This window comes from Phyllostomus hastatus, unplaced genomic scaffold, assembly GCF_019186645.2.
Source record: "Phyllostomus hastatus isolate PE091 unplaced genomic scaffold, TTU_PhHast_1.1 phas_contig_948, whole genome shotgun sequence".
In the NCBI taxonomy this organism is placed as follows: domain Eukaryota; kingdom Metazoa; phylum Chordata; class Mammalia; order Chiroptera; family Phyllostomidae; genus Phyllostomus; species Phyllostomus hastatus.
The window spans coordinates 187,353-214,362 of NW_025333993.1; the positions used below are offsets into that span (position 1 = coordinate 187,353).

Below are 27,010 nucleotides of genomic sequence, written 5' to 3' on the forward strand. Positions count from 1 at the left end.
CTTTTGTTTGTTGGGAGTGTTTTGATTGCTGCTTCAATTTCACTAGGTGTAATCTGTCTATTCAGACTCTCTGATTCTTCCAAATTTAGTTTTGGAAAATTGTGTGTTTCTAGGAATTTGTCTATTTTGTCCATGTTGTCCAGTTTGTTGGCATTTAGTTGTTCACAATATTTTCTTACAATCCTTTGTATTTCTTTGGTGTCAGTTGTTATTTCTCCTCTTTCATTTCTGATTCCATTTATTTGGGTCCTCTCTCTTTTTTTCTTGATGAGTCTGGTTAAAGGTTTGTCAATCTTGTTTATCTTTTCAAAGAACCAGGTCTTGGATTCATTGATCTTTTGTATCATTTTTTAAGACTATTTCATTTATTTCTGCTCTAATCTTTTTTATTTCCTTCCTTCTATTCGCTTTGGGCTTTGCTTGTTGTTCTTTTCAAGTTCCTTTAAGTGTAAAGTTAGATTAAATTAAAACAAGAAGTTAAACTTCTTGTTTTTGGGGGGATAGGCCTGTAATGCTATGAATTTCCCTCTTAGGATTGCTTTCCCTGTGTCTCACAGATTTTGGATTGCTGTGTTCTCATTTTCATTTGTTTAAAGGTAGCTTTTGATTTCATCCTTGATCTTGTTGTTGACCCATTCTCTGTTTAATAACATGTTATTTAGCTTCCATGACTTTGTGTGTTTTTCAGTGCTACCTCCAAGAAACCCACTTGTGGTTGAAAGATATACACAGACTAAAAGTAAAGGATTCGGAAAAGATATTTCATGCAAATGGAAAGGAAAAGAAATCTGGGGTAGCAATACTCATATCCAACAAAACAGACTTTAAAACCAAAGCTATAGTAAGAGACAAGGAACAACACTAGATAATGACAAAGGGAACAATCCAATGAGAGGACATAACCCTGGTAAACGTTTACACACCCAACATAGGGGCACCTAAATATGTGAAGCAAATCTTAATGGACATAAAGAGAGAGAACAACAGAAATACAGTCATAGTTGGGGACTTTAACATCCTATTGATTTTGATGGATAGATCTTCCAGGCAGAAAATCAATAAGGAGACAGCGGCCTTGAATGACACACTAGGTCAAATGGATTTAATTGATGTCTTCAGAGCATTTCAATCCAAAGCAGCAGAATATGCATACTTTTCAAGTGCATGAGGAATGCTTTCTAGCATAGACTACATGTTAGGACACAAAACAAGTCTCAATAAATTTAAGAAGACTGAAACCATACCAAGCATCTTCTCTGACCACAATGCTATGAAACTAGAAATCAGTTGCAAGAACACTGAAAACACACAAAGACATGGAAGCTAAATTACATGTTATTAAATAATGAATGGGTCAATAATGAGATCAAAGAAGAAAACAAGATACCCTGAAACACTTTAAAATCTTGTTTGGTGTCTGAGAAACAAACAAAAACAGATTAACCAACAGATCAAAGAAGTTCAACAAAGCACAAGAAACATAAAACTACACTGAGGCACAAGATACAAGATACAAGAACAAAGGCACTATTGACTTAAAAGAATTGATAAGTTGGACTTCATTAACATTAAAAATCTGTGCTCTTCAAAAGACACTTTAAGAGAATGCAAAGACAAGACAAAGCCTAGGAGAAAATATTGGCAAACCACATTTATGATAAAGGTCTTATATTCAGGAAAAAGAAGAATTAGAACTAAAATAAAGTTCACAAGGACAGAAAACCATTTATTAATATCAGTTACATGGAAGTGGATGGTGAGGAGGATGGAGGCAGAGAAATAAGGAAGGTGGGAAGAGGAAGGAGACCCTTTACGGGATCCCATTTACGGACTGGGGACACGTACGTGTCTGTGTGCATTAGCCTCCAGGGCTGAAGAAGAGGTGTTCAGCGAAACACTAAAGGTGGTTGGCTTGGGATTCAGGGACTTCAGGTGATTTTTACTATTGGTCTTAAACTTGGTTTAATACTTTATACTATATGTATTAATTATATTACAGAAAAAAATCATCAGTGTGATGAAGTTTTTTTAAATGTGTATTAAATTGGTAAGAAATTACCTGATCGAAAATTTCTCAAATCTCTTCATCACAATCCACTGTTGATATAACATTTAAAATCTTGATGTTTTTTCTAGGTATTCTTAAAACAAAAATGGCCATTTCTTTATTTTTAATTTACATTTTATTTTTCCATTACAATTTACATTCAATACTATTTTGCATTAGTTTCAGGGGTGCAGCATATTGGTTAGACAATAACGTACTTTACAGAGTGTTCCCAGTACCCACCTGGCACCACACATAGTTATTACAGCAATGCTGACTACATGCCCTATGCTGTACTTTACACCTCCGTGACTGCTTTACAACTACCAATTTGTACTTCTTACTTCCTTCACCTTTTTCACCCAGTCCTGCCACACCCCAGCAATCATCACTATGTTTCTGTGTCTATTAGTCTGTTTCAATTGTGTTTGTTAATTTATTCTGTTCTTAAGAGTCCACATTAAGTGAAATCATATGGTATTTTTCTTTCTCTGGCTTCTTTCACTTGGCATAATACTCTCTAGGTCCAAACATACTGTTGTAAGTGGTAACATTTTATTCTTTTTTTATGGCTGAGCAATAGTCCATTTGTATACACAGGGTGGGGCAAAAGTAGATTTATAGTTGTGAGTACACATAACAGTTTATTCCTGTATTATTATTTATTAATTACCATATTAATTTCCATACGAACATCTGTAAATCCACTTTTGCCCCACCCTGTATGTACTACTACTTCTTTATCCACTCATTTATCAATGGGCACTTGGACTGCTTCCACATCTTGGATATTGTAAATAACGCCACCACAAACACGAGGGTGCATATATTCTGTTGAAATAGTATTTTGAGTTTCTTCAGATATATACCCAGGAGTGGAATCATTGGGTCAAAAGGTAAATTCCATTTTTAATTTTTTGAGGAACTTCCATACTGTTTTCCACAGTGGCTGCACCAGTCTGCATTCCTACCAAAAATGCACAACAGTTCCCTTTTCTCCACATCCTCACCAGCACTTGTTGTTTGTGGATTTATTGATGGCCATTTTGACAGATGTGAATGGATATCTCATTGTGGTTTTAATTTGCACTTCTCTAACAATCAGTGCTATTGAGCATCTTTTCATATATTTACCACCTGTATGCTCTCTTCGAAGAAGGTTCTATACAGGTCCCCTGCCCATTTTTTTTCATCCTCACATGAGGACATGCTTATTGATTTTAGAGAAAAAGGAAGGGAGGGAGAGAAAGAGGGAGAGAAACACCGAAATGAGAGAGAAATACTGCTAAGTTGCATCTTGCACACACCCCGACTGGGACCAAACCCGAAAACCACGCACGTGCCCTAACCAGGAATAGAACCCTTGACCTTTCCATTTATAGGACGACACTCCAACTGGTTGAGCCACACTGGCCAGGGCCCTCTGCCCATTTTTAACTTTTCTATGTTTTTAAGATTTTATTTATTTGCTTTTAGAGAGAGTGGAAGGAAAGGAGGAAGAAGGAAACATCAATGTGTGGTTGCTTCTCACATACCCCAAACCAGGAACCTGGCCTGCAACCCAGGCATGTGCCCCAACTGGGAATCAAACCAGTGAACTTTCAGGTCGCAAGCTGGCATTCAATCCACTGAACCACACTAGCCAGGGCTCTACCCATTTCTTAAATTGGACTTTTTTTTTTAGTACTGAGTTGTATGAGTTCTTTATAAATTATGGATATTAACCGTTTTATCTTCCTTTCAGTAGGTTGTCTTTTCGTTTGTTAATGATTTCCTTTGTGGCACAAAAACTTTCTCGTTTCACGTAGTCACATTTATTTTTTCTTTTCTTTCCTTTGCCCCAGGAGATAGATCAGAAAAAAATGTTGCTATAAGAAATGTCCAAGATTTTACTGCCTATGTTTCCTTCTAAAAGTTTTATGGTTTCAAGTCTTATATTTAAAGTCTTTAATCCATTTTGAGTTTATTCTTGTATATAAGAAATTGGTCTAGTTTCATTTTTTGTATGTATCTGTCCAATTTTCCCAATACCACTTATTGAATAGATTGTTTTTACCACATTGTTTTTGTCCCCTTTGTCAAATATTAATTGACCATCGGGGGGGGGGGGGTATTTCTGGGTTTATTTCTGGGCTAGCTATTCTGTTCCATTAATCTATATGTCTGTTTTTATGCCAGTACCATGCTGTTTTGTTTATCATGGCCTTTTAGAATATTTTTATTCAGGCAGCATGACACCTCTAACTTTGTTCTTTTTTCTTAAGATTGCTGTAGCTATTTGAGGCCTTTTGTGGTTACATTTAAATTTGTGGATTATTTGTTCTATTTCTGTGAAATATGCCATTGGTGTTTTGATAGGAATCATGTTGCATCTACAAACTGCTTTGGGTACGATGGACATTTTAATGATGCTAATTCCTCCTACTCATGAGCACAGTATATGCTTCCATTTATTTGTACCTTCTTCCATTTCTTTCCTCAGTATCTTACAATTTTACCTCCTTGGTTAAATTTTTTCCTGGGTATTTTATTTTTTGGTGCAATTGTAAATGGGATTTTTTTTCCCCTTTCTGATAGTTCATTACTGGTGTATAAAACTGCAACTGAGCCCTGGCGAAGTAGCTCAGTTGGTTAAGAGCATCGTTCCAATGTGCCAAGGTTGCGAGTTCAATCACCAGTCAGGGCACATGCAAGAATCAATCAATAAATGCATAATGAAGTGAAACAATGAATCAACATTTCTCTCTCCCTCACTCTAAAATCAATAAAATTTTTAAAAATAAAGTTAAATTAAAAAGAAATTAAAATGCAAACAATTTCTGAATATGTATTTTGTATACTGCTACTGTAATGAATTCAGTTATCAGTTCTAGTAGTTTTTATTTACTTTTTAAATACTTTCTTTTTTCAAAATTTTATTTATTTTCAGAAAGAGGGGAAGGGAAGGACAAAGAGAGGGAGAGAAACACTGATGTGTGAGAGGAACATGGATTGGTTGTCCCTTGCACGACCCCAACAGTTTGGGTGGGCCCGTAAGTTGGTTGGGATGTAGTCTCAGGATCTCCAGCGTGGGGCAAACAGTGTCAGCCAGGTTGATGGAGTCTCAAATATGACACTTGCCTGCAGGCTCTGCGGTTCTGTGGTGAGAGGGCTCAGAAAGGAGGCAATGGCCTCTTCCTGCTGTTCTGTCTGGGAGAAAGCTGTCCCCCAGCTCTCTCTCTGATGCCAGACACTTCAGTTCCTCCCTGTATGCCACTGATGCATTTCAAGCTGCTACCCCAGGGCTGCAACTCAGAAGTAAGTCTGAGAAGGTGAGTCTGTGTGTAGATTCTTTAAGAGAACTGTTTGGGACTCCAGCAATTTCTTCCACCAACTCAATCCACACTGGTTTTTGCAGAGAGGTTATAGGGACTTATTTTCCCACCACTGGAACTCTGGGCTGGGGGCCTGCTGGGGTCCCTGCTGTGGGAGTGGGACTCTTCACTTCCAAGATATCCCTCTTGAATTTTTATCCACTGCACGTGGATATGGGACCAGCTTATTCTGTGACTGTGCCCCTCCTATCAGTCTTAATGGATGTGGTTTAATTCTGTAGTTGTCAGACTTCCCTTTAACTTGATTTCTCAACAAAATGTTTAAAGAATTTTTTCAAATGGGTAAGTTTTAGAAACATCTACTAAGAAGAGAGCACTTATACTACTATCTACCCTAAAACATACTGCAGTTATGTGAAGGTTAAATTATGCTAAGCAAAATAAGTCAGTCAGCCAGAGAAAGACAAATACGATATGATCTCACTCATCTGTGGATTCTCATGAACAATATAAAACCAGAGGTACAGATACATGGAACAGACTGGCAGATCTCAGAGGGGAGCAGGTGGGGGGAACTGGAAGAGATCAGCCAAAGGACACATATCCATATATGCATGGACACAGACAACAATACAGGGAAGGCAGGGAGGGGGCTGGGTGATGGGGGCAAAGGGGGGGAGTAAATGGGGGATATCTCTAATAGTTCCAACAATAAAAAAATCAATAAAAAATATGATGATGTGGTAAATTATCATTCAAGTAAGAAAATAATTTCTTCAGCAGACATTTCTAGCAAGGAAAAAATACCCAAAGACTTAGAGTCCAGGAGTGGAGGCCTGCTGCCTCTGGTCCCTACCTGACCGGAAGCGCTCGTCCCGCGAGTTGGTGGGCCGCGCCTTCTGCTGCTTAGGCACTGCAGCTGTGGTTTGTGAGGGCCCGGGGGTCCTAGGCTCTGTTTGGAGGGATGGGTCCACTCCTGAAACACAATTTTATAGGTATGTCTTGTGTCAGACACTTACTTTTCCAACTGTGGAAAACCCCACTTTAAACAGCACGCACTGTACCAAAATCAATGATCTGAGCACATGCGCCCTGTGCTGGCCCTTGCACCCCGAAGACCCGAGTCTGGAGGTCAAGGGGGAGCTGTCGATGTCCACTTCCAGCTCTCTCCCCACAGTGCCCCCAGCCCAACCCTGCATCTGGCATCCACTGTTCGCAAGAAAGACGACCATCACAGAGCCCAGGCCTGAGCCCTGTGAGCAGCACACACGCAGGTGCTCAAGCAGACTCTCCCGAGAAGGTCCTCTGAAAGCGCGTTTCTGCACCATAAACATTTCCTGAGTCTGAAAGGAGCTGAGTCACTTTTTCTGGCACTGCCCATGGTGTCGGCATACGCAGTGAGAAGCAGCCCTCTAAGCAACCCCAAGGGCATCACCAGTCGCCCTCAGACACAGGCAGGAAAGGAGTGGACTGGTGGAGAAAGAGCAGAGAAAAGCACAGACGGTAAGGATGACAGCAGACTACCACGCTCAGACTCGGGCCCAACTGCCTTGACCTGAGACAACTGCTCACTGTCTCCACACCCAACCCACTGATGCCTGTCCACACTCGTGGCCAGGCCCACAGCGCTCACGTCCTCCACCCTGACCACACAGGCCCTCAGGATACAGGGTGGTGAGTAAGGAATGGGGTCATTAAACGAAGCCTCTGATGTTGTCTGAGTCCCCATGTGCTAACATTTGGGAACAGCATAAAGCAAAGCCTTCAGTTGTGCATCATCAAAATAATCGGCTTAATTTAGCCTTTGGTTCAAAACGTCTCATAAAAATCGCCAGCAGGACTCCAGACCCACTGCTCCTCTGGCCTTCAACGGTCCCGGAAAAAAGGCAGCTTATCCCTGCCTTGGACCCTGGTACTCAATGTGATGTGCCTTGGACTATAAATAGGTGTGATGCAAACTGATGTACATACCAATGGACATCCCTATACCCACATTCCAAAATATGGGCACTCTGATTCTTTGAGATAGATTCATTTACTCAACAAAGACACAAACCCCATTTTGAAATTACTGGATAAAAGAGAAGGTATATTTTTAACTTTAACACATACCAAAGGGTAACTTTCCAAAAAGATTACAGCAATTCGCACTCACAAGCCATGTATAAAAGTACCATTTCCCCACATCCTGTCAGCACTGGATGTTACAGGATGTTATAAAGTTTCAGAATTTTGCCAAGCTGATAGGAGAAAAATAGTTCACTTTAATTTGAGTTTCCCCATCTACCATTAGGGTTGAACATAATGTTTATGGCCCATCCATATTTCTTCTTCTCCAAATGCTTATTCATTTTACCAAGCAAATAAGCCCCCGAAAACAACTGCAGGAAGCCCTTGTCTGCTGGGGACACGACCCCGCACTGAGCACACCTCCCTAATCTGCAGCCCGGCCGGTGCGTCCCTCACGTACAGCCCGTACAGCCCGGCAGCTCAGTCATTCTGAAAACTGTTCATTTCCAGGGAACCAATACCAGTTTTTCTTTTCCTTCCTAACTTCTGGGTCTCCTATCTTGTAACCTCCACTCACGAGTTACTCAAAGGTACTCCTGAATTTCATAGTATCTCTTAATTACAAACCTTTTTAGAGCTGTGATCCTTAAGTCTCTGTTCACTAACAGTGGAGAGGAAGAGGATCCCAGCTCTGTCTCCGCCCTTTGAATGCTCCTCAGTCACTGCCAGACCCCTTTCTCTTCCACTCATTTTCTTCCATTCCCTATGCAAGACCCCCTGTTGTGACTAACAACCAAGTGTACACAGCCAGGTTGAGCATCTTGAGGGCCAGCTCTTTCTCACTAGTATTCTTTTTCAAAACTGTATTGGCTACTCTCAGATCTTGCCTCCTTCAAGTGGGTTATTTTTTTCCAATCCCAGTTTGGGGGTGGGGCGCAGAATCAGCCACTGGTATTCAGACTGAATTATATTATGTTCACACATTAATGTTGAAACTGCCTATTTTATAATAATTTTTCTGTTGCTATTCAATTAGTTATCCTAATTTTCCCCATTGCTCTCCTCTGCCCCACCCCCCAACTCCCACAGTCCATTTCCACCCCATTGTCCATGTCCATGGGTCCTTTATACATATCCCTGACTTGGCCCTTTCTCTTCTTTTACCTGTTATCCCCCTCCCCCTCCCCTCTGGTTACTCTCAGTTCTTTATTTCTATGTTTCTGGTTCTATTTTGCTCATTTGTTTGTTATATTGATTAGGTTACACTAATAGGTGAGATCATATGGTATTTATCTTTCACTGCCTGGCTTACTTCACTTAGCAAAATGCTCTCCAGTTCCATTCATGCTGTCGTGAAGGGTAGGAGCTCCTTCTTTCTTTCTGCTGCACAGAATTCATTGTGTAAATGTACCACAGTTTTTTGATCCACTCATTTACTGATGGGCACTTAGGCTGTTTCCAGGCACCTGGCTATCATAAATAACGCTGCTATGAACATTGGGTGCATAGGTTCTTTTGAATTGGTGTTTCAGGATTCTTAGGATATAATTCCATCATCCCATCAGTGGAAATTACTAGATCAAAAGGCAGTTCCATTTTTTTTGTTTTTTGAGGAAATTCCATACTGTTTTCCACAGTGGCTGCACCAGTCTGCATTCCCAACAGTGGACTTGGGTTCCCTTTTCTTCACAACATTGTCAGCACTTGTTATTTGTTGATTTAGTTATGATAGCCATTCTGACAGGTGTAAGGTGGTATCTCATTGTGGTTTTAATTTGTATCTCTCTGACAGCTAGTGATGCTGAGCATCCTTTCATAAGTCTCTGGGCCAGCTGTATGTCCTCCTTGGAGAAGTGTCTGTTCGGGTCCTGTGTCCATTTTTAATTGGATTGTTTGTTTTCTTGGTATGGAGTCATGTGAGTTCTTTATATACAATGTTTTTCCATTTAGAAATTTGGAGTTTCTTCTATTTTAGGGTGTTGGCTATTTCTTTCAAATCGATTTTATGAATCTAATAAAGTTCTGTGGCTTTCTTGCTAAATATAATAAGCAACTGACAGTTTACTGCCCCTATAAATGTTTTTTCATTAACATAAATTCTGCCATAGAAAAGCTATAGATGCTTGCATATTTGTCTTACATCAAACCAAAACCTCTAATTCTAATAGTTAATAAGTAGCCACCTGGGTTTTTAAGGTATAAAATAACACCATCTGTAACTAAAGATGTTCATCCTGCTTTGTCTCCCATCACATCACACTGACAGTGGCCACCTAAGAGCGGGCACAGCGAGCACTCCGTCTCCCCCTGCACAGGACGGAAATGCCGCCGTGTGTGATCGTACAGTGTGCCGCTGGCTGTGGATGTTTGCAAACGGGCTGCCAGATGTTTCCGTCATTTCCTTAAATTCCAGTTTTACTCAGAGGTTGATGCTGCTTTATTTTGGAGGAATGAATGTCAGTCTATAAAGAGACTCTTCACTATTGTTTCTGTCGCCTACTGTAAAATATATCACATTGATATAAGCAGCATAAAGCATGTTTTCAGTTTAAGAATTATTATAAGGAAGTAAAAACAATACTGGTTAAGAAAACAAAGACTCAAGTGCTGCAGGAGCCCCCTGCGGTCCCTCAGTCTCGCTCCATGATAAAATGCTGTGCTGACTTGAGTGAAGACCACTCCCCTGTCTTTCTTTACCGACTACATAAGGGTTCCTAGATAGCACAGTGTGGCATGTTTTTCACTTAAACCACCTCCATTCCTTTGCAACTATTTCTTTCACTACCCACATGTTTACGGGCTTCATCCTTGCTGACACATGCAGGTCTTCGGCTCTCCCCTGTATGAACTCTGTCGGTTGGTGTTCCAGTTACTGACAGTTGAAGGATACAATACACACTCTTGTGTGGGAGCAAACACAAGTGCAAACATTCGAAGTTTCTCGAGGGCCCCCGTGTACCTGAAGGAGAACTGCTGGTCACCTCTAACCTCTTCAGCTTTATCAGGTAACACTAACTGTCCTCACCTGCACCGTCCAACGCTCTCCAACCACCGGGGGCAGGGTAGGCTGTAATCAGCATTTCTCTGATCACTGCTGAGCTTTGGCACCTTCCATTTGCATGCTGGCCATGAGGGCTTCCTCTTAGGAAATGCTTCCTCAACTGTTCAGCTCACTTTTCTTCTGGGCTTTTTCTGTTTTAACCATGTTGGGAAGCTTTCTGGCTATGAGTTTAAATTAATTTGAATTAAATTAAAGATTCGGTCTTTCACTACTTGCCATTATTTCAAGTGCTCAAAGCTCTACGTGGCTAGTGTGTGGTTCACTGGACACTACACCCTCAGGGCACTTTCATTATCCCAGAGAGTTCTGCTGAATGGTGATGCTCTTAGTTATTTTTGTTACAACTCTCTTCTCCCACTCAGGAGCTTGTCCATATTTTCTCTTCCTGGTGACTTCTGATGACATAAAATTCTTAATTTTAACAGAGTCCATTTTACTAACCTTTTCCTTTAAAGTTGCTGCTTTCTGTGCCTTTAGTGACTTAAGAAACCCTTCCTCTCTCAAGATGATGACAACTTCCTATATGACCTTCTAAAGGTGCTACAGGATTTGCCCTTCACATTTAGACTAACGTCATCTGTCTTACAAGCGAGCGAGGAAGCGGGCCAGCACCACGACCCGCAGCGCCGTCTCCACCACAAGCCAAGTCCCCGCCAGACACGCACCTGTGCCTGGGCCCCGCGCTCTGCTCTGCTCTCTCACCCAGCAGCCCGCCCTCGTGTCAAGCCATGCTGCCTCACTGATGACAGCGTGACATTCGTTCCTCATGCCCTGATAAGGCAAATCTTCCCATCTCATTCTTCTTTTTTGAGCATATTTTGAATCCCTTGGCCCCTTAAACTTATACATAGAATTTACAATTAGATTGTGAAACGCCACATACACACACAAAACCTGCTGGGATGACGAGTGTGCTGACTCTACAGATCAGTCTCAGGTGGGAAGAACTGCGTCTTTACAATATTTGTTTCAAACCTAAGTAAGAAAACGTTCCTTACGATAATGATAAAAATAATCATGTTCAATAGTCAATTAAAATACAATAAATTGTACTTGGGAATGAGAGCTATACCAAACCAGAGCTGTAAATTATAATCTATGCCTTTGGACTTTATTATTTAACATTGGAGACATTATTTGCCCAGTCCTTCTTAATAGGAAACAAAGGAAAAACAGGAAACATACCCATGTTAAGCTCTAAAATCAATTTTTCAATCAAGTTCTATGGGATGACACAATTGTTACAGAGCACTCCAGAGTGCTGCCCTCACCTTGAAGGAGCGGTATGTAGCGCGCAAGCAGCTTCGCCCTCTTCTTTTCATATCCTTTTTGAGTGATGTCACCTAAAACAACAACGGTAAAAGAGAATTATGTTTCTTCTAAAGTTACTAAAATTTTTAATTAAAGATTAATTCATAATGAAAAAACTGGAAATACAAATGTCCTTCAACTAGTGACTGGTAAACAAGCTATGATTCACACAATGAAATGTGCAGTGAATGAAATTCAGCAGTAAAAAGGAAAAAGTTACTGATACATAGAATAATTTAGATAGCTCCTCTAAACCTTCTGCTAAGTAAGAGAATTCTTCCATTTACATGACATTCTGGAAAAGATAAAACTATAAAAAGACAGAGAACAGACCGTGGTTGCCAGGGGATGGCGCGAGGGGAAGACTGACTACGAAGAGGGACTAGGGAATTTGGGGGGACAATGCCACTGTTCTGTTTTGATTATGGTGGTGGTTCCACGACCTTGCTCATTAACAACTTACAGAACTGCTCACAAGAAAGGGTGAGTTTTACAGCATGTAAATAATAACTCAACACTCCCCAGCAGATGGTCAGAAATGCAGAGGCCATGCCCCAGACCAACAGAATCCGAACTTGCATTTTACCAAGACACTCCAACACCTCCCGCCCCTCCCCTCGCCCAGAGATTGCTGCACAGGCTCGAGCTGTGGAAGCGCTGGTGTGAAGGACTCAGAGGAAACAAGCCTTCCCAACCACAGGAAGGTTCCTCGTGAGGATTCAGGGGAAAAAACTGCTGTTCTGATAACGTCATAAAGAAGAACATCCTAAAAATGAATTAACATCTAGGAACAAGAGAGGAAACACACTTTTCAATCTAAGAATACCACCACATGTTTTGTCAGACAGAAGTGGGTGTTCAAAGCGGATCTGTCATGTTTGGGAGACTTTATTTAGACCAGAAATATAAGTTACAATTTCCACTAGTGGCTTGTTCTTTGGGTGAACTATCTTGAAAAGAAAGCTTTTATGTTCTGCAAGCCCTCCTCTCACCCCCTCTTTGCCCCCGCGCTCCACTCCCTTCACTCCAAACAAACAAGCAAAGCTGCCAGGCTGCTATCACTTACTGAGTGCTTTACAAGTATTTCCTTTAAGTAAACTTTTATTTTTAATCCTCACCTAAGGATGTGTTTATTGATTTTTAGAGAGAGAGGGAAGGGGGGGGAGAGGGAGAGAGAAAGAAACAATAAGTTGCCTCCCGTAAAAGCCCCTGGGGACCAAACCAGCAACCTAGGTATGTGTCCTGACAAAGCTTCGAACCTGCAACCTTTTGGTGTATGGGACGACGCTCCAACCAACGGAGCCACCCAGCCAGGGCTACATAAACTTTTGACTATAGGATCTGTTGTATCAAAAGACCGACACCTTTAAACATCTGCCAATCTATTAAGCCTCACTGAAAGCCTCTGGGCAGACATTAATACACCGCCCTACAAGAAGATGAGTCTGAGGTCAGGGAAGCACCAGGTCCTGCCCACCGCGCAGGCAGTTCCTCTGGGATGGGCCAGCTGGGCCCCACCGATCTCACACAGATCCTCTGCTTTGACAACGGCTCATTCATTCCGTCAGCCCTCCCCAGACAGTCCCTCCGGTTGTCTCACCTATCCTTCCCTTTATTTATCCTTCTGCTCCCACTATTCTGTCCCTGCCACAGGAAACTATTCTATCGCAGTTAGTGTCTTTTAATTTTAGTATGTTCTGCAGAATATACACTGCCTTGTGTCCATGTACTTTCACCCAAATGGCATTACATTATAAATCTCACCCTACTGCCTACAGCATTTTTCTCCAAGCACTCCATTTTAACATCAACCCATTCACAGTGCGACGGGCACACCGTCCACTGCTGACGGCGGTGGCCCTTGGGGTGCATCGTCCTGTCCTGCCCACTCATTTGATACTAACAGACCCTGATAGGATTCAGAATGTAATTGTGTAATCTCACTATGTTTCAAGTTGTGAACAAGTTTAAAGCACAAGTATTTTTTAAAGCAATCTACTAAAATATTGCTTCCTCTGGAACATATAAAAGTATTTATATAATTAAGATAACTTTACATGAACACTAAATATTGCTACACAAACTAAAACAGATAAATCACTATTTAAAATCAGAGCACTTGCTTTTCCAGGATATTTAAAAATTAAGTATTCGCTTTCTAAAAATAGCTTACATTCCCATTTCAAATGAACATTTATATGACGAATGTACCCAAAGAGCATTCAGAAGCAAAACGTGCTGTAACTCCCCGGTGGATGTTCGTGATATCCCAAAAGCTGGCTCATTTTTTTTACTGAACCAACTGACCATAGCCAGTCACACGTTCTCATTATCCAACTTAGACACTCACTCAACACACCACTGAATGCAAAGCTTCCACCCACACAAAGAGCAAACTAGAATTCCAACATAGAACCCAGACACAAGACTACAGTCACGGCTGCAGAATGACATTTCAGTGAGTGATTACTATGGAGCTTAAAGAATCCTATCGCTGAGTGACATCACGACATCGTAGGGCAACACTTCCATGTTTGTGATGATGCCCGTGTGAGTAAATCTGCACTGCTGGTCTTACAGAAGTACAGCACATACAAGTATGTACAGTACAGAATACCTGATAGTAAATAACGATGTTACTGGTTTACGTGTTTACTATACTATACATTTTATCATTGAGTGTACTCTTTCTACTGACAAAAAATTTGCTGTAAGCAGTAGTTTGTCACACCAACAGCAGCCTCATACATCTTGTGTCCACCATCTCGTAACTGCATCATGTTCTCTTGTGTCTAACCGCATGCTTTGTGTGAGTTTAACGGGCTGTACGGGCGCACAGTCCAGGAGCAGGGAGCCGCACACACAGCCTCGGTGCGGCGGGGCTAGTGCCCTCTGTAATGACTGTGCAAGGACGAGAAGCACCTAACCAAACGCTGCTCGGAATGGGTCCCCACCGCTAAGCGGCACATGACTGTGATGAGCGAATAGAAAAGGGACTTGAATCTCAGTTTTCTGACCCCAAGTTCAGGAGAGCCAAGCTCCCCCATATACTGCACGGAACTGGGGTAACCCTGACTTGAAAGCCCCAGGGAATCTCAGACAGAGAGGAGCTCTCCCCTTGGCTGAGCACCCAGGAACACGGGGAACTTTGGAAAAATGTATCACAGTTTGTTAACCAAAACTAGCTTCTCTTGTGGTCTGAAAGATAGCAGCTGTCCTCACCAGCTCTCTAGGTCAGTGATTTTCCACTGGTGTGCCACAAGAAGGAGGTCGAGGCACATACCTCTTCTTCCTTAGACTGTCAAATTAAAAAAATGACAACAGCCAACACCACGATAGAGGTCTGGTGTGAATGAATCAAAAGTATACCTAATTTCTGTCAGATTTGCAAAAATTTATTTTTGTGGCATGCTGCAGGATGTCAGTAATTAGTTTATGTGTGCCATGAGATGAAAAAGGCTCAAAATCGCTGCTCCAGATAGGGGTACCATGTGCAGCGACTGCCACAAACCGAAGTTGCTCAGGACCACAGATGCAAAATGCCAAATACAGCCAGCCCTCCACATCCACAGATTCCACACCTGCAGATTCAACCAGCAGCTGACAGAAAATAATCAGAGAAAAAGCTACGTGGGTGCTACTGTGCACTGCGTAGTTAGGGCTACGACGGTTGCCTCGGTACTGGACATGTACACTTTTTTCACCTTGTCAGTATTCCTTACACGATACAGTGTAGCAGGTATGTACACGGCATCTATATCGCATTAGGTATTACAAGTAATCCAGAGACGATTGCAAGTATATGGGAGGATGTGCATAGGTTATACGCAAATCCTGCACCATTTTATACAACGGACTTGAGCAACTGGGGATTTCTGCTATCCTCAAGGGTCCAGTACCCCACGGATACCAAGGGGCAACTGTAATATCACCAAGTCCCTAACTCAGCAGCATATTCTAATTTCTAAAAACCCACTCTTGACAGCACTGAACAACTCCTCGGGTTCACAGAAACAAGGACCTATTGTATGTAACAGCAAACAGGGGAGACAACTTTTGTCCATAATAGGAAGGAAAAAGGGAAGGAAGGAGTGAAGATGCTGATTAATACAGAATTCTGTTGGCCCTAAAAAAAAATACCATGGTATCTGAGGAGTGGGAATGTGGGTATCACATGGATTGATATTCTACTGAGTAAAAACAAGTTGAAAAACAATATATATACCAATGATCTAACCGGTGAAAATAAATAAAACTGTATTTACATGCATGTAGGTATGTATATCTGTGTATGCAAAAAATATTCTGGAAGGATGCCCAACAAATCACTAATAGTGGTTACCCCAGAGAGTGGTTTATCTGGTTTTGGGTGGGTGTGAGACAGATTTCAGTTTTTACTTCAAACACTTCTGAACTCTTTAAAATTTTTGGCACAATAATTATGTAATTCTTCGTAATTAAGAAAAGTGAAGGACATACAGAGGATCCAGAAACACATGAAAAGATGCTCAATATCACTAGCTATCAGAGAGATGCAAATTAAAACCACAATGAGATATCACCTCACACCGGTCGGAATGGACATCCTAATCAAATCAACAAACAACAAGTGTTGGAGAGGTTGTGGAGAAAAGGGAACCCTAGTGCACTGTTGGTGGATTTTCGGACTGACTGGTACAGCTACTGTAGAAAACAGTATGGAACTTCCTCAGAAAAGTAAAAATGCAACTGACTTTTGACCTGGCAATTCCACTGCTGGGATTATACCCTAAAAATCCTGAAACACCAACTCAAAAGAACCTATGCACCCCAATGTTCATAGAAGCACAATTTACAATAGCCAAGTGCTCAACCTAAGTGCCTATCAGTAAATGAGTGGATGAAAAACTGTGCTACATTTACACAATGGAATACTTTGCAGCAGAGAGAAAGAAGGAGCTCCTACCCTTCGAGACAACATGGATGGAACTGGAGAGCATTATGCTAAGTGAAAAAAGCCAGGCAGTGAAAGACAAATACCATATGATCTCATCTATAAGTGGAACCTAATCAACAAAACAAACAAACAGGCAAAATATAATCAGAGACATTGAAATTAAGAACAAACTGACAGTAACCAGTGGGGAGGTGGGAGGAGGTAAGGGGGGAGGGGTGTCAATGAACACGCATAAGGGACACATGGACAAAGCCAAAGGGTGGGAGGTGGTGGTGGCTGGGGTAGGGGGGAGTGAGGAGGGGAAAATTGAGACAATTGTACTTGAACAACAACTTAAAAAAAAAAAGGAAAAAGATGGAAGATGGTTTGATAATGTACTATGGTTAGATAAGATGTTATTGCAGAAAACTGAATGAATTCCATGCACTATTTCTGTAACTATGAGACTAAAATTATTCTAAATTGAAAGTTAAAAAATAAAAAGGCAAGACTAAATAAAATTAGCTTTATTTCTTTTTTAAATGTTTGATAAAATTGGTCAGTGAAACCATCTGGGCTTACAGGTTTTCCAGAAGGTTGATAGTTTTTTCTTTTGCTTTACTTTACTTTTTTAAATCAAGACTTTACAAGGGAGATTTAAAGTTCACAACAAAATTGAGGGCAAGGTACAGAGAGTTCCCATGTACCTCCTCCCACTAAACATGCATAGTCTCGCCCATTATCAACATTCCCCACGGGAGTCGTACACTTGTTATAATTGATGAACTAAAATGACACATCAAAATCACCCATAGTCCATATGGCTCACTCCTGGTGCTGTACGTTCTATGGGTTTGGACAAATATATGATATGTCTCAATCATTAGGACATCATACAGTGTTCCACTGCCCTAAAAACCCTCTGTGCTCTGCCTATTTAACCATTCCCACCCCCGCCACACCCCAGCCCCTGGCAATCACTTTTCTTTTTTCTGTATCCATGGTTTTCCAGAATGTCATGTAGCTGGAAAAGTGGCCTTTTCAGGTTGACTTCTGCCACTTAGTAATATGTATTTAAGGTTATTCCGCATCTTTTCTTGGGTCGATAACTCAATTTTTTAAATCCTCGTTCAAGGACTTTTTTTCCCCCATTCCTTTTAGAGAGAGAGAGAAGAAGGGAAAGAGGAAGGGAGAGAGAAAAAAACAACCATATGAGAGAGAAGCAATTGGCTGGTTGCCTTCCATACGCTCCTGGATCAAGGAATCCTATGTTGCCTGGACCCAGATCCTACGCATCCAAACCGAACGCACCAGGACCGCACACACCTGGCCTGGACCAGGGATCGCGCCCTGACCAAGAATGGAACCTGCAACCTTTCAATTACAGGACAAAATTCCAACCAACTGAGCAAAACCAGCCTAGGCTGATAACTTAATTCTTTTCAGTGCTGAATAACATTCCATTGTCTGGATGGAACAATTTATTTAACCAAGGATCTCTTGGTTGTTTCCAAGTGTTGGCAATTATGAATAAAGGTCACATCTGTGTGCAGGTTTTTGCGTAGACATATGTTTTCAACTCCTTTGGGTAAATACCAAGGAACATGATTGCTGGACTCTATGATAAGACTGTACTCATGTTTAGTTTCATGAGAAACCACCAAACTGTTGAGGATCTTTGCATCTATGTTTATGAGAAGCAGTGGTTTACAGATTTCTTGTAATGTTGCTGTCTGATTTTGGTGTCAGGAGAATGCAGGCCTCAAAGTGAGTTAGGAGACATTCCTTCGGCATTTATTCTATGAAAGAGACTGTAGAGAATTGGAATTTCTTTCCCAAACTTGTGGTAGAATTAACCAGTGAACCTATGCGGGCCTGGAGTTTTCTGTTTTAGAAGGTAATTAATTATGGATTCAATTTATTAGATAGACAGGCCTATTCAGATTGTCTGTTTCTTCCCGTGTTGGCAAAGTTTTGACAAATTGTCTCTTTCAAGGAATTGGCCCATTTCATCTAGTTCATCAGACTTGGGGGCACAGCCCTGACCGGTGTGGCTCAGCTGGTTGGGCATCATCCTGCAAAAGTGAACAGTCATCAGTCAGATTCCCAGTCAGGGCACGTGTCTGGGTTGTGGGCTGAGTCCCCATCAGGGGACCAGAGACAGCAGATAGATGCTTCTCTCCTTCCCTTTCTCCCTCCCTTCCCATCTCTCTAAAAGTAAATAAAATATTTTTAAAAATTGGGGACACTGAGTTGTTCACAGTATTCCTTCATTACCCTTTCTAATGTCCAAAAGATCTGTATGATTTCCCCTTTCATTTTTTGATGCAAGTAATTTGTGTCCTGTCTTCTTTTCTTAGCCTGGTGAGAGGCTTATCAATTTTACCAATCTTTTCAAAGAACCAGTTTTTGGTTTCATGGACCATTACTTTTTGGGTTTCAATGTCACTGATTTCTGCTCTAATCTACTTAGTTTGCATTTAATTTGCTCTTCCTTTCCTAGTTTTCAAAGGCGGAAACTTAGGTAATTTTTTTTATTGGGATATAATTGACATATAACATGATATTAATTTCAGGTATACCTTTTTTGCTATCTATCTTGCTTGGTATGCTCTGAGCTTCCTAGGTCTGTGGGTTGGTGCCTGACACTGATAAATTCTCAGTCATTATTGTTTCAATTATTTCTTCTGTTCCTCTCTTTCATCCTTCCATATTCCCATTACAGTATGTTATACAAGGACTGCTTGTCCCACAATATTCTCTTCTGGTTTTCTTTTTCAGCCTTTGATCTCTTACTGTTCAGTTTCCAAAGATTCTATTGATATCCTATAGTTCAGAGATCCTTTCCTCCGCTGTATCTATTCTAACAGTAAGTTCATCAAAGGCATTCTCCATTTCTGAACTGGGACTTCACAAGGTTTCTCCGCCACCCCCACCTTTTGGTGACACAGGATGTCTAGAGTGGGCTGGAGCTGGTATTTCCTTTCTCCCACCGCAGTTAGATTCTGATAATACCCTAGCAGGTTTGCCTCTGGTTAACTAGTCTGGCCCTGAGGGCAGGCCTTGATAAGGAAAACAGAGCACTCCTGAGCGCAGGTGGCAAACACAAGGCCCGCAGGCCGAATGCAGGCCGAGTCCGGCCCTCCACCTTGTTTCATCCAGCCCAGCACCTTGTTTCTACCCAACAGCAGCACCAAGCTCTTGCTTAACTGTTAAGGAGTAGTTACATTTATAGAGTCCTAAAGTTACATTTGGCCCTTTGAAGGCAACCGCCAGGCTGATGTGGCCCCCGGTGAAAATGAGGTTGACACCCCTGCTCTAAAGTATTAGAAATGGTTCCTTCTCAAAATGGTTCCTTCTCCCCAGAAACCCCAGCGGATTTTTCTGCGTATCTACTGTGGGAACCGGGTCAAGCTCCCAGAGGGAAATCTGACAATACTGGCGGGGCCTCCCTCAGGACTGGCTCCTCCTGGAGTTTCTAACTGCCTGCGTTGTCCACAGCGAACCTCCAGCGATGCCTCGGTTACTGGAATCAGGCTTCCCTGCCCCCTGCCGCAGCACTGGTTCCCACAGTGATCTCTGTGCACGGGTCTCTCCGGTGGCTCCCTGTAGCCACTCACCTGTGTCTCCAGTCTTGGGGGATGAAATAGAAGTGAAGCGACTTTTTGTCACAACGGGCACAAAATTCAACTCAAGGTGGATTATGCATCTAAATGCAAAGAATAGGCCAATAAAAGATTTTTTAAAGCAATACAGAACATCTTCACAACCATGAAATAAGAAAAGAGCTCTTTAACAGGATACAAAGATCCCTAAGCATAAAGGAAAAAACAAAAATACTTCAGACCTTCAATATAATTCACAAAGTGATAATAAAGAACAAATAATGAAAAGAAAAATACCTTCTCCTCTAAGCATGTTGCAGATCTTGAGGTAGGTGGATTAGTTTCCTGTGGCTGCTATAACAAATTATCACAAACTTGGTGTCTTAAAACAAGAGAAATTTATTCTCACGCAGTTCTGGAAGCCAGAAATCCAAAATCAGTTTCACTGAACCAAAATCACGGTGGCAGAGCCACACTCCCTCTGAGGGCCCTGGGGGGAGTCCCCTCCTTGCCTCTTCTAGTGGCTCACAACTGCAACATTCCTCAGCCTGTGGCCCATCCTTCCCACCCCTGCCTTGATGAGCACAGCCTCTCCCCCATCTTTGTCTGTTTCTCTCTTACAGAGACACTGCAGATGGCATGGAAGGTCCACTCCAAAAATCCAGGTAACTCATCTCAAGATGTATAACTTAGACACGGCAGCCATTAAGGGGAGAACCATGTAGCTTTGGCCAGAGTGGAGACCCCCTCGCATCTTTGCCAAGGAGAACCACGTGGCTTGATCCTGGCCAACAACACAGCTGATGGTGCCGGGAGCCTGAATTACTTCTTTTCCTGAGATACGGTACCCCAGATTAGGGCAGAGGGAGAAGGAAGGACTGTGTGCGTCTGTGGATATCCTAAAGGACTTTGATATTTTAATGAAAACATTGGGTCACTACTTTAAGTCTGTATAGCTTTAAATAAACATTTCCTTTCCTTTTCACACACACAAAAAAAATAGATGTATAACTTAATCACATCTGCAAAGACCCTTTTTCCAAATAAGGTAACATTCAAAGCCTCCCTGGATTCGGGCCTGATTTCTTTGAGATTATCAAGAAGTATACTACAGTGGACAACTAATAAAAGTTAGACATTAAAAGTTTCAACTGTTATACTATCAGAAAAGGAACATGCGATTCCTTGAGTTACCTTAGTTAGGAAGGGCAAACGCCTCCAGGTCAACTATGCCAGATTTACCCTAACAGAGCAGCTATACAGATAAATGGAATGACTGTTTTTAGTTATGTCCACGATCGAGCAAGGTCACATCAGTCCAAAGAATAAGAGAGAAACTGTGGCCAGAATATGCCATTGGTGAGATTCATCCCAAACCTTCCTTGACCCACCGTGGATCTGCTTCCTCCAATACTGAGCCCACCGTGACTCCGGCGCTCCGCTCCCTACCATCAGCCACCGTCTGGGCAGGAAGGCTCTCTCCACCTCCCTCTCTTCCTGAGCCCGCCTCCGATGCCAGTTTGTGCCTGAGCTCCCAGGCTGAGGCCCTGACGCCTCCCCCACCCGCTGCAACCTTCTTCAAGCAGACTGTGGAGCGATGCTGGTGCCAACCCTGCGGGTTGCTCATCCTCCACTTGTTTCAAAAAACACATTTTGGACCGTATAATAAATGGTGGATAAATGTCATTACAGACATGTCAAAACCCACGGAAGGCATAGCACCATGAGGCAATCTATGGGCCCTGGGTGACAACGAAGTGTCCGTGCGTAGGTCACTGGCTGTAACTCATACTGCTTTGTGGGGTTACCCACAGTGGGGGAGGCTGGGCATGTTTGGGAACAAGGATTTATGGGAACTCTGTACTTTACACTCATTTCTGCTGTTAATCTAAAATTGCTCTATAAAGTAGTTTATTTATTTAAAAAAATAGACACTCCACAGAGAAAAAAATTAATACATTGTGGTATAATCATATGAGACAATATGCAAAGCAGTTAGAATAAGCCAGAGCTACATGTATTAACATTAAAAAACATAATGTTAGGATAAAAAGCAAGTTTCAGAAGGAGTCATAGAGTAGGTCATTTATGTTGTTTTAAAACATGCAAAATGGCACTATAGATAAAGGATATAAGAATATGCAATAAAATGATAAAACACCAAGTTCAGAAGGGAAGCTGGGAAAAGGGGAAGGGACCCAGAGTGAGTGTGGTTTCAACTCCCTTGGTAAAGGTTCTATGAAAAAAGACCTGAAGCTAATGTGGCAAAGTTCTTTATTTTTTCAAAAAGTTGAATGGTAGGTACATGGGTGTGTGTCAAATGATTCTCAGAAGTTTTCTGTGTTTGAAACATTTCACAATTAGAAAAAACTTTTAAGTGAGCAAGCATCCACATGCGACAGTTTCTAAATGAATTCTGGAGCTGGCTAGGTTGTGCTTCTCAAGGACGAGAGAGAGTCCTTGCTTGATGCAAATATCTGCCATATTTTCTACAATCCTCATGAGCTTATTTAAATTATCCCACTTAACTAAGTAAGAGCCCGAGCATACACTTAGGATATACAAGAGAAGGATAATAAGATTCTTCCATAAAATATGGCTCTTGGCTAACAAATTTGTATTACATAAATGTGTAAATAGAGAATAAACATTTTAAAAATAGCAGACATTTAATGAAAGAATGCTTTCACACATCACTTGGAGAGATATAAAGCCACACTATGGTGTGATTCTTATGAGACACTCCTGATTAGAACTCAGAAAGCTCTTGAAGCTGGAAGGAGAGGTCAAGCACCATCCAACCCAGTGTTTTTCCAACTCTTCAGCTGCATACCCTCCACGTAAGTAAACTTCTGAGGAGTCAAAGTGGAGAAGCTGCTCCGGCTAAGGCAGAGGTGGGGCCTGCCCCTGGGCACGGCCTCCCACGTACAACTGGAGACCCCTTCTACCAGAGTGGCGAGGCCAGCTCTGGAAAACCAGTGAAAACGACATCCTCTCCTCACCACCGCCTCCCACTCCTATTCTCCCCCAACTCAGTTCAAAGGGTACACTGTCCCTCTGTACTGATTGCTGGGTTCTGTCTTCCCTGCCTAGATAGTGCTTGCGGTTCTGATCTGCCTTTCTGGTTCTTCAAATCTAGACTGCTATGAATTTCATTTCAATTGTTAAAACTTCCATCAGTTTAATGAGATCTGGGGAGGGAGAGTCATCTTCATCTGATGACTGGTCATGAATATCAACCAGAAATCCTCTACTGCCTAAAATGCCTTTTGTCCTGAACCCTCTCCTGCCTCAGCTGCACAGATGCCCTCACTCGTTTCTCTTGCTGCTCCCTCTCAGTCCTCCCTGTGGTCACCCTTCTCTGCCTATTCCTCACGGGCTTCCGTTCCTCAGGGTTTGTCCTAGGCCCTCTCTGCATTATTCAGTTCTCCATATGGGATCATTGTACTTACTTCAGTTACAATTTATGTGCCAATAACTTCCGATTTCTACACTAGCCCTTTCTAGGAATTATGTCTTACAGAACCACATGTCCCTGGACCCAGCACTCAGACCCCCCCCAGAGACACCGCACACTCGACAGACAAAGCAGACGAGCTCTTCTGTGTCCCGCACATTCACTAACAGCCCCGTCACCTCCCACTCGTCCCAGGAACCTGGCAGCCCTCCTTCGATGTCCAGCTCTCCACCCCAAAGCCTGCCGATACCATTTCAGACCGCGCTCTCCCCCCCACTGGCTCAGCTTCCATGCAGACCATCGCCCTCTCCTGCCCCCCGTTACTTGCAATGTGCTCTCTCATCTCATTTTGTGCCCCCAATTTCATACGCCTCCAACGCACTCTCTACATGCTGCCAGAAAATTCATTCTAAATCAGAGAGAGAGGAAAAACAGAGACAGGAATATTTCAGCTGCTGCTTAATACCTTAAAAAAAGTAACCGCTGGCTCCATCATTTACTAAGGAAGATCTGCTTAAAATAAAGCACCCAAGAATAACCACCCCCTAGTCCTTTATTAAAAACAGAAAATTGGCCAATGTTGAATGCACACATGAACCATATTTTAAATCCTTCCCTTTTCCTCCCCACTGTCAAGAGCATGGGTAGAAAACTGTGTAAGAGCCCTGGCTGGGTGGCTCAGCTGGTTGGAGCGTCGTCCTGTACACCAAAAGGCTGTGGGTTCGATTCTTGGTTAGGACACATACCTAGGTTGTAGGTTTGATCCCAGGTCGGAGCACATAAGGGAGGCAACCAATTAATGTTTCTCTCTCTCTTTCTCCCCCCCCTCAAATCAATAAACATATACTCAGATGACAATTTTAAAAAAGGGGAAAAAAAGAAAATTGCATAAGATATATTTTAATGGCATTATTGTTTTTAATAGAATGCCTTTAAGCAGAGCATACATTATGCTACGTTGTCCAATATAGTAGCCACTAAATTTCAATTAATTAAAAGGAAATTAAATTGAATATTCAGTTCCCCAGTCCCACCAGCTACATTCAAGTGTTTAATAGCCACATGTGGCTAGCTAGTGGCTACCATACTGCACAGCACAAAACATTTCTATCACCACGGAGAGTTCTACTGGACAGAAAGGTGGACTGTACCTCTCTAGAGCCAAAAGGTACCTGCTTCACTCCCAGTCACTTCGAACATCCACAACATCCACGTGACTGCCAGGAGGCATCTGTGTGGGTTCTGACACTGGTCTAAACTCCGGAGACTCCAGTCCAAAGCCCTCACTAGGATGTGTAAATCCTCCCATAAGCTGGCCCCTGCCGTCCCAAACCTGTCCTCTCCACCCGTCTGCTGGGGAACACTAGAATCCTGCAACCCACTCAACACTGGCTCGTCTTCCTTAGTCTAGCATGCTCTTCCTTACACTCCCACTCCACCCTGAAGCATATGCTTTCCAAACACAGCTGGGAGAAAAATTCATTTCTTCTACTGGCCCCACTTGCCCAGTACTGCCCCCTCCTTGGGCCGACGGGGTGCTACACGAGACTGTCACTGTTGACATGTTTTTCAGCCCCCACACTAGGCTTCTTGTCTGTTGAATGTTGCCAAATGACAGAATGACACATCAAGTGTCTCAGTCTGCTCAGTCTGTCCTAGCAAAATACCGCGAGCAGTTTAAACAACAGAAATGTATCTTCTCTCAGCTCTGGAGGCAAGGAGTCTGAGAGGAGGCGTCTGCAGGCCTGGCTTCTGCTGACCTCTCTCGCTGGTTTGCTTGCACAGGGCTTCATTCTCTCTGGTCTGCACGCGGTCCCTCTGCTGGCACTCCTGGTGCTTCTTCCTCTCACTGCCCGTCCTCCTGCATTAGGACCCCACCCTTAGGACCTCATTTAACCTTAATCACCCCCTTAAATGACCTACCTCTAAATATATTCAGTCACATGGGAGGGGGTGTGGAGAGGGGTGAGAGTTTCAACATATGAATCTGGGGAGGACACAATTCAGTCCCTAACACCAAAATTATCTAATAACAAGACTAGAATCTCTCATTTCTATAATCTTTACCTCAAAATGTTCCTAATTTTAGTGTTTCCCAGTTGTTTCCTGAAAAGGCTAATCCTGAGTCTGCTTCATCTTCGGAGATAACATCAGGAAACAAAGTCATGTGGGAACTTACTGTGACATGTTCTTTGGAGTTATTCACCTGCTTTCGACAAGCAACAGTGACCCCTTTTAAGTTTCAGATACTCAATTTAAAGGCTCTTTACCAAAGATCCTATAGAAAAAGTTCTTAAACCAGAACTGGAATAAAAGTTCTATCTCTGCTACTTCCAAATGGTGCTCTCAAATAATGAAATCAGTGCATACTGAAGAAACAGGATATCTGTCTTTTCCTTAGAGCTGAGTAACACAAAGCCCAAGTCTGAAATGAGACCCCTGGATGATGACTGTCCCTCAGGGACTACCTGAGGCGCTGCCTCAAGAATCCAGGAAATCTTAAGAACAGAGACCACTCACTTCCTACGTGAGAAAGGGAAAGGGGCCCTTGGGTACATCACTCCCAGTAACATTTTATCAACAAAAAAATGATAGCAGTAACTATTTTTAGATACTGTATCTTTCACATACTACACTATACTGGCTTTTCTTTGCCAAGTAGTGTATAATTTCCCAGTCTTTTAAATATATACAAGGTCTGTCCAGAAGGCATCCAGCCATGTAATATAAAAAACAGAGACATTTACTGAAGACGATACAAGAAACACTGCACACAGGACAATGACACCTCAGTCTCCTTCAAAGTAGGCACCTTGGGTCCTCACACAGTTCTCCCAATCACCATCAGCTGCCCCATCATATTTTCCTAAATCTCACTGATGGTCTGAAATCTCTTCCCTTTCAAAGGTGATTTTAGTTTCGGGAAAAGCCAGAAGTCACAGGGCACCAAATCTGGGCTGCAGCGGGGCTGAGTCACCTGGGTGGTTTGATGTTTCACCAAAAACTTTGCAGGAGACATCATGCATGAGCGGGCACATTGATGTGATGAAGCTGCCAATCACTGGCTGCCCATAACTGCAGCCTTCTGAATCATCCAAATAGTTTCCACAGAGGAATGTTCAAGCTTAACACAAAATATGATGCAGATTCACTGCTCTACTCACTCAGTCACTTTGAATGTGATGGCCACACAGCACACATGCTCACTCAATGGCACCTACCGCCACCACTGACGAGTACAGTGAAGTTGTCCTTGTTCACACGTGCACATTCCAGTCCACTCTCCTTGG

General features: G+C 42.4%; 1 protein-coding gene across 6 annotated transcripts in view; it reads right to left on the bottom strand.

Annotated features, from left to right (window-relative positions):
• DIP2A (disco interacting protein 2 homolog A) overlaps positions 1–27,010 on the bottom strand; it is a 104,217-nt gene that overhangs the window by 65,543 nt on the left and 11,664 nt on the right. For 5 of the 6 annotated variants that reach the window (XR_006787404.1, XM_045852467.1, XM_045852465.1 and 2 more), the window contains exons 2-3: positions 11,704–11,775; positions 6,218–6,337 (exon numbers count right to left, since the gene is read on the bottom strand). Coding sequence is in view for 5 of the 6 variants with exons in the window: in XM_045852467.1 (XP_045708423.1) it covers positions 6,218–6,337; positions 11,704–11,775 (192 nt within the window). In the remaining variant the exon portion in view is untranslated. The remainder of the gene's footprint in view (positions 1–6,217; positions 6,338–11,703; positions 11,776–27,010) is intronic. The other variant, XM_045852466.1, reaches the window with a different exon arrangement.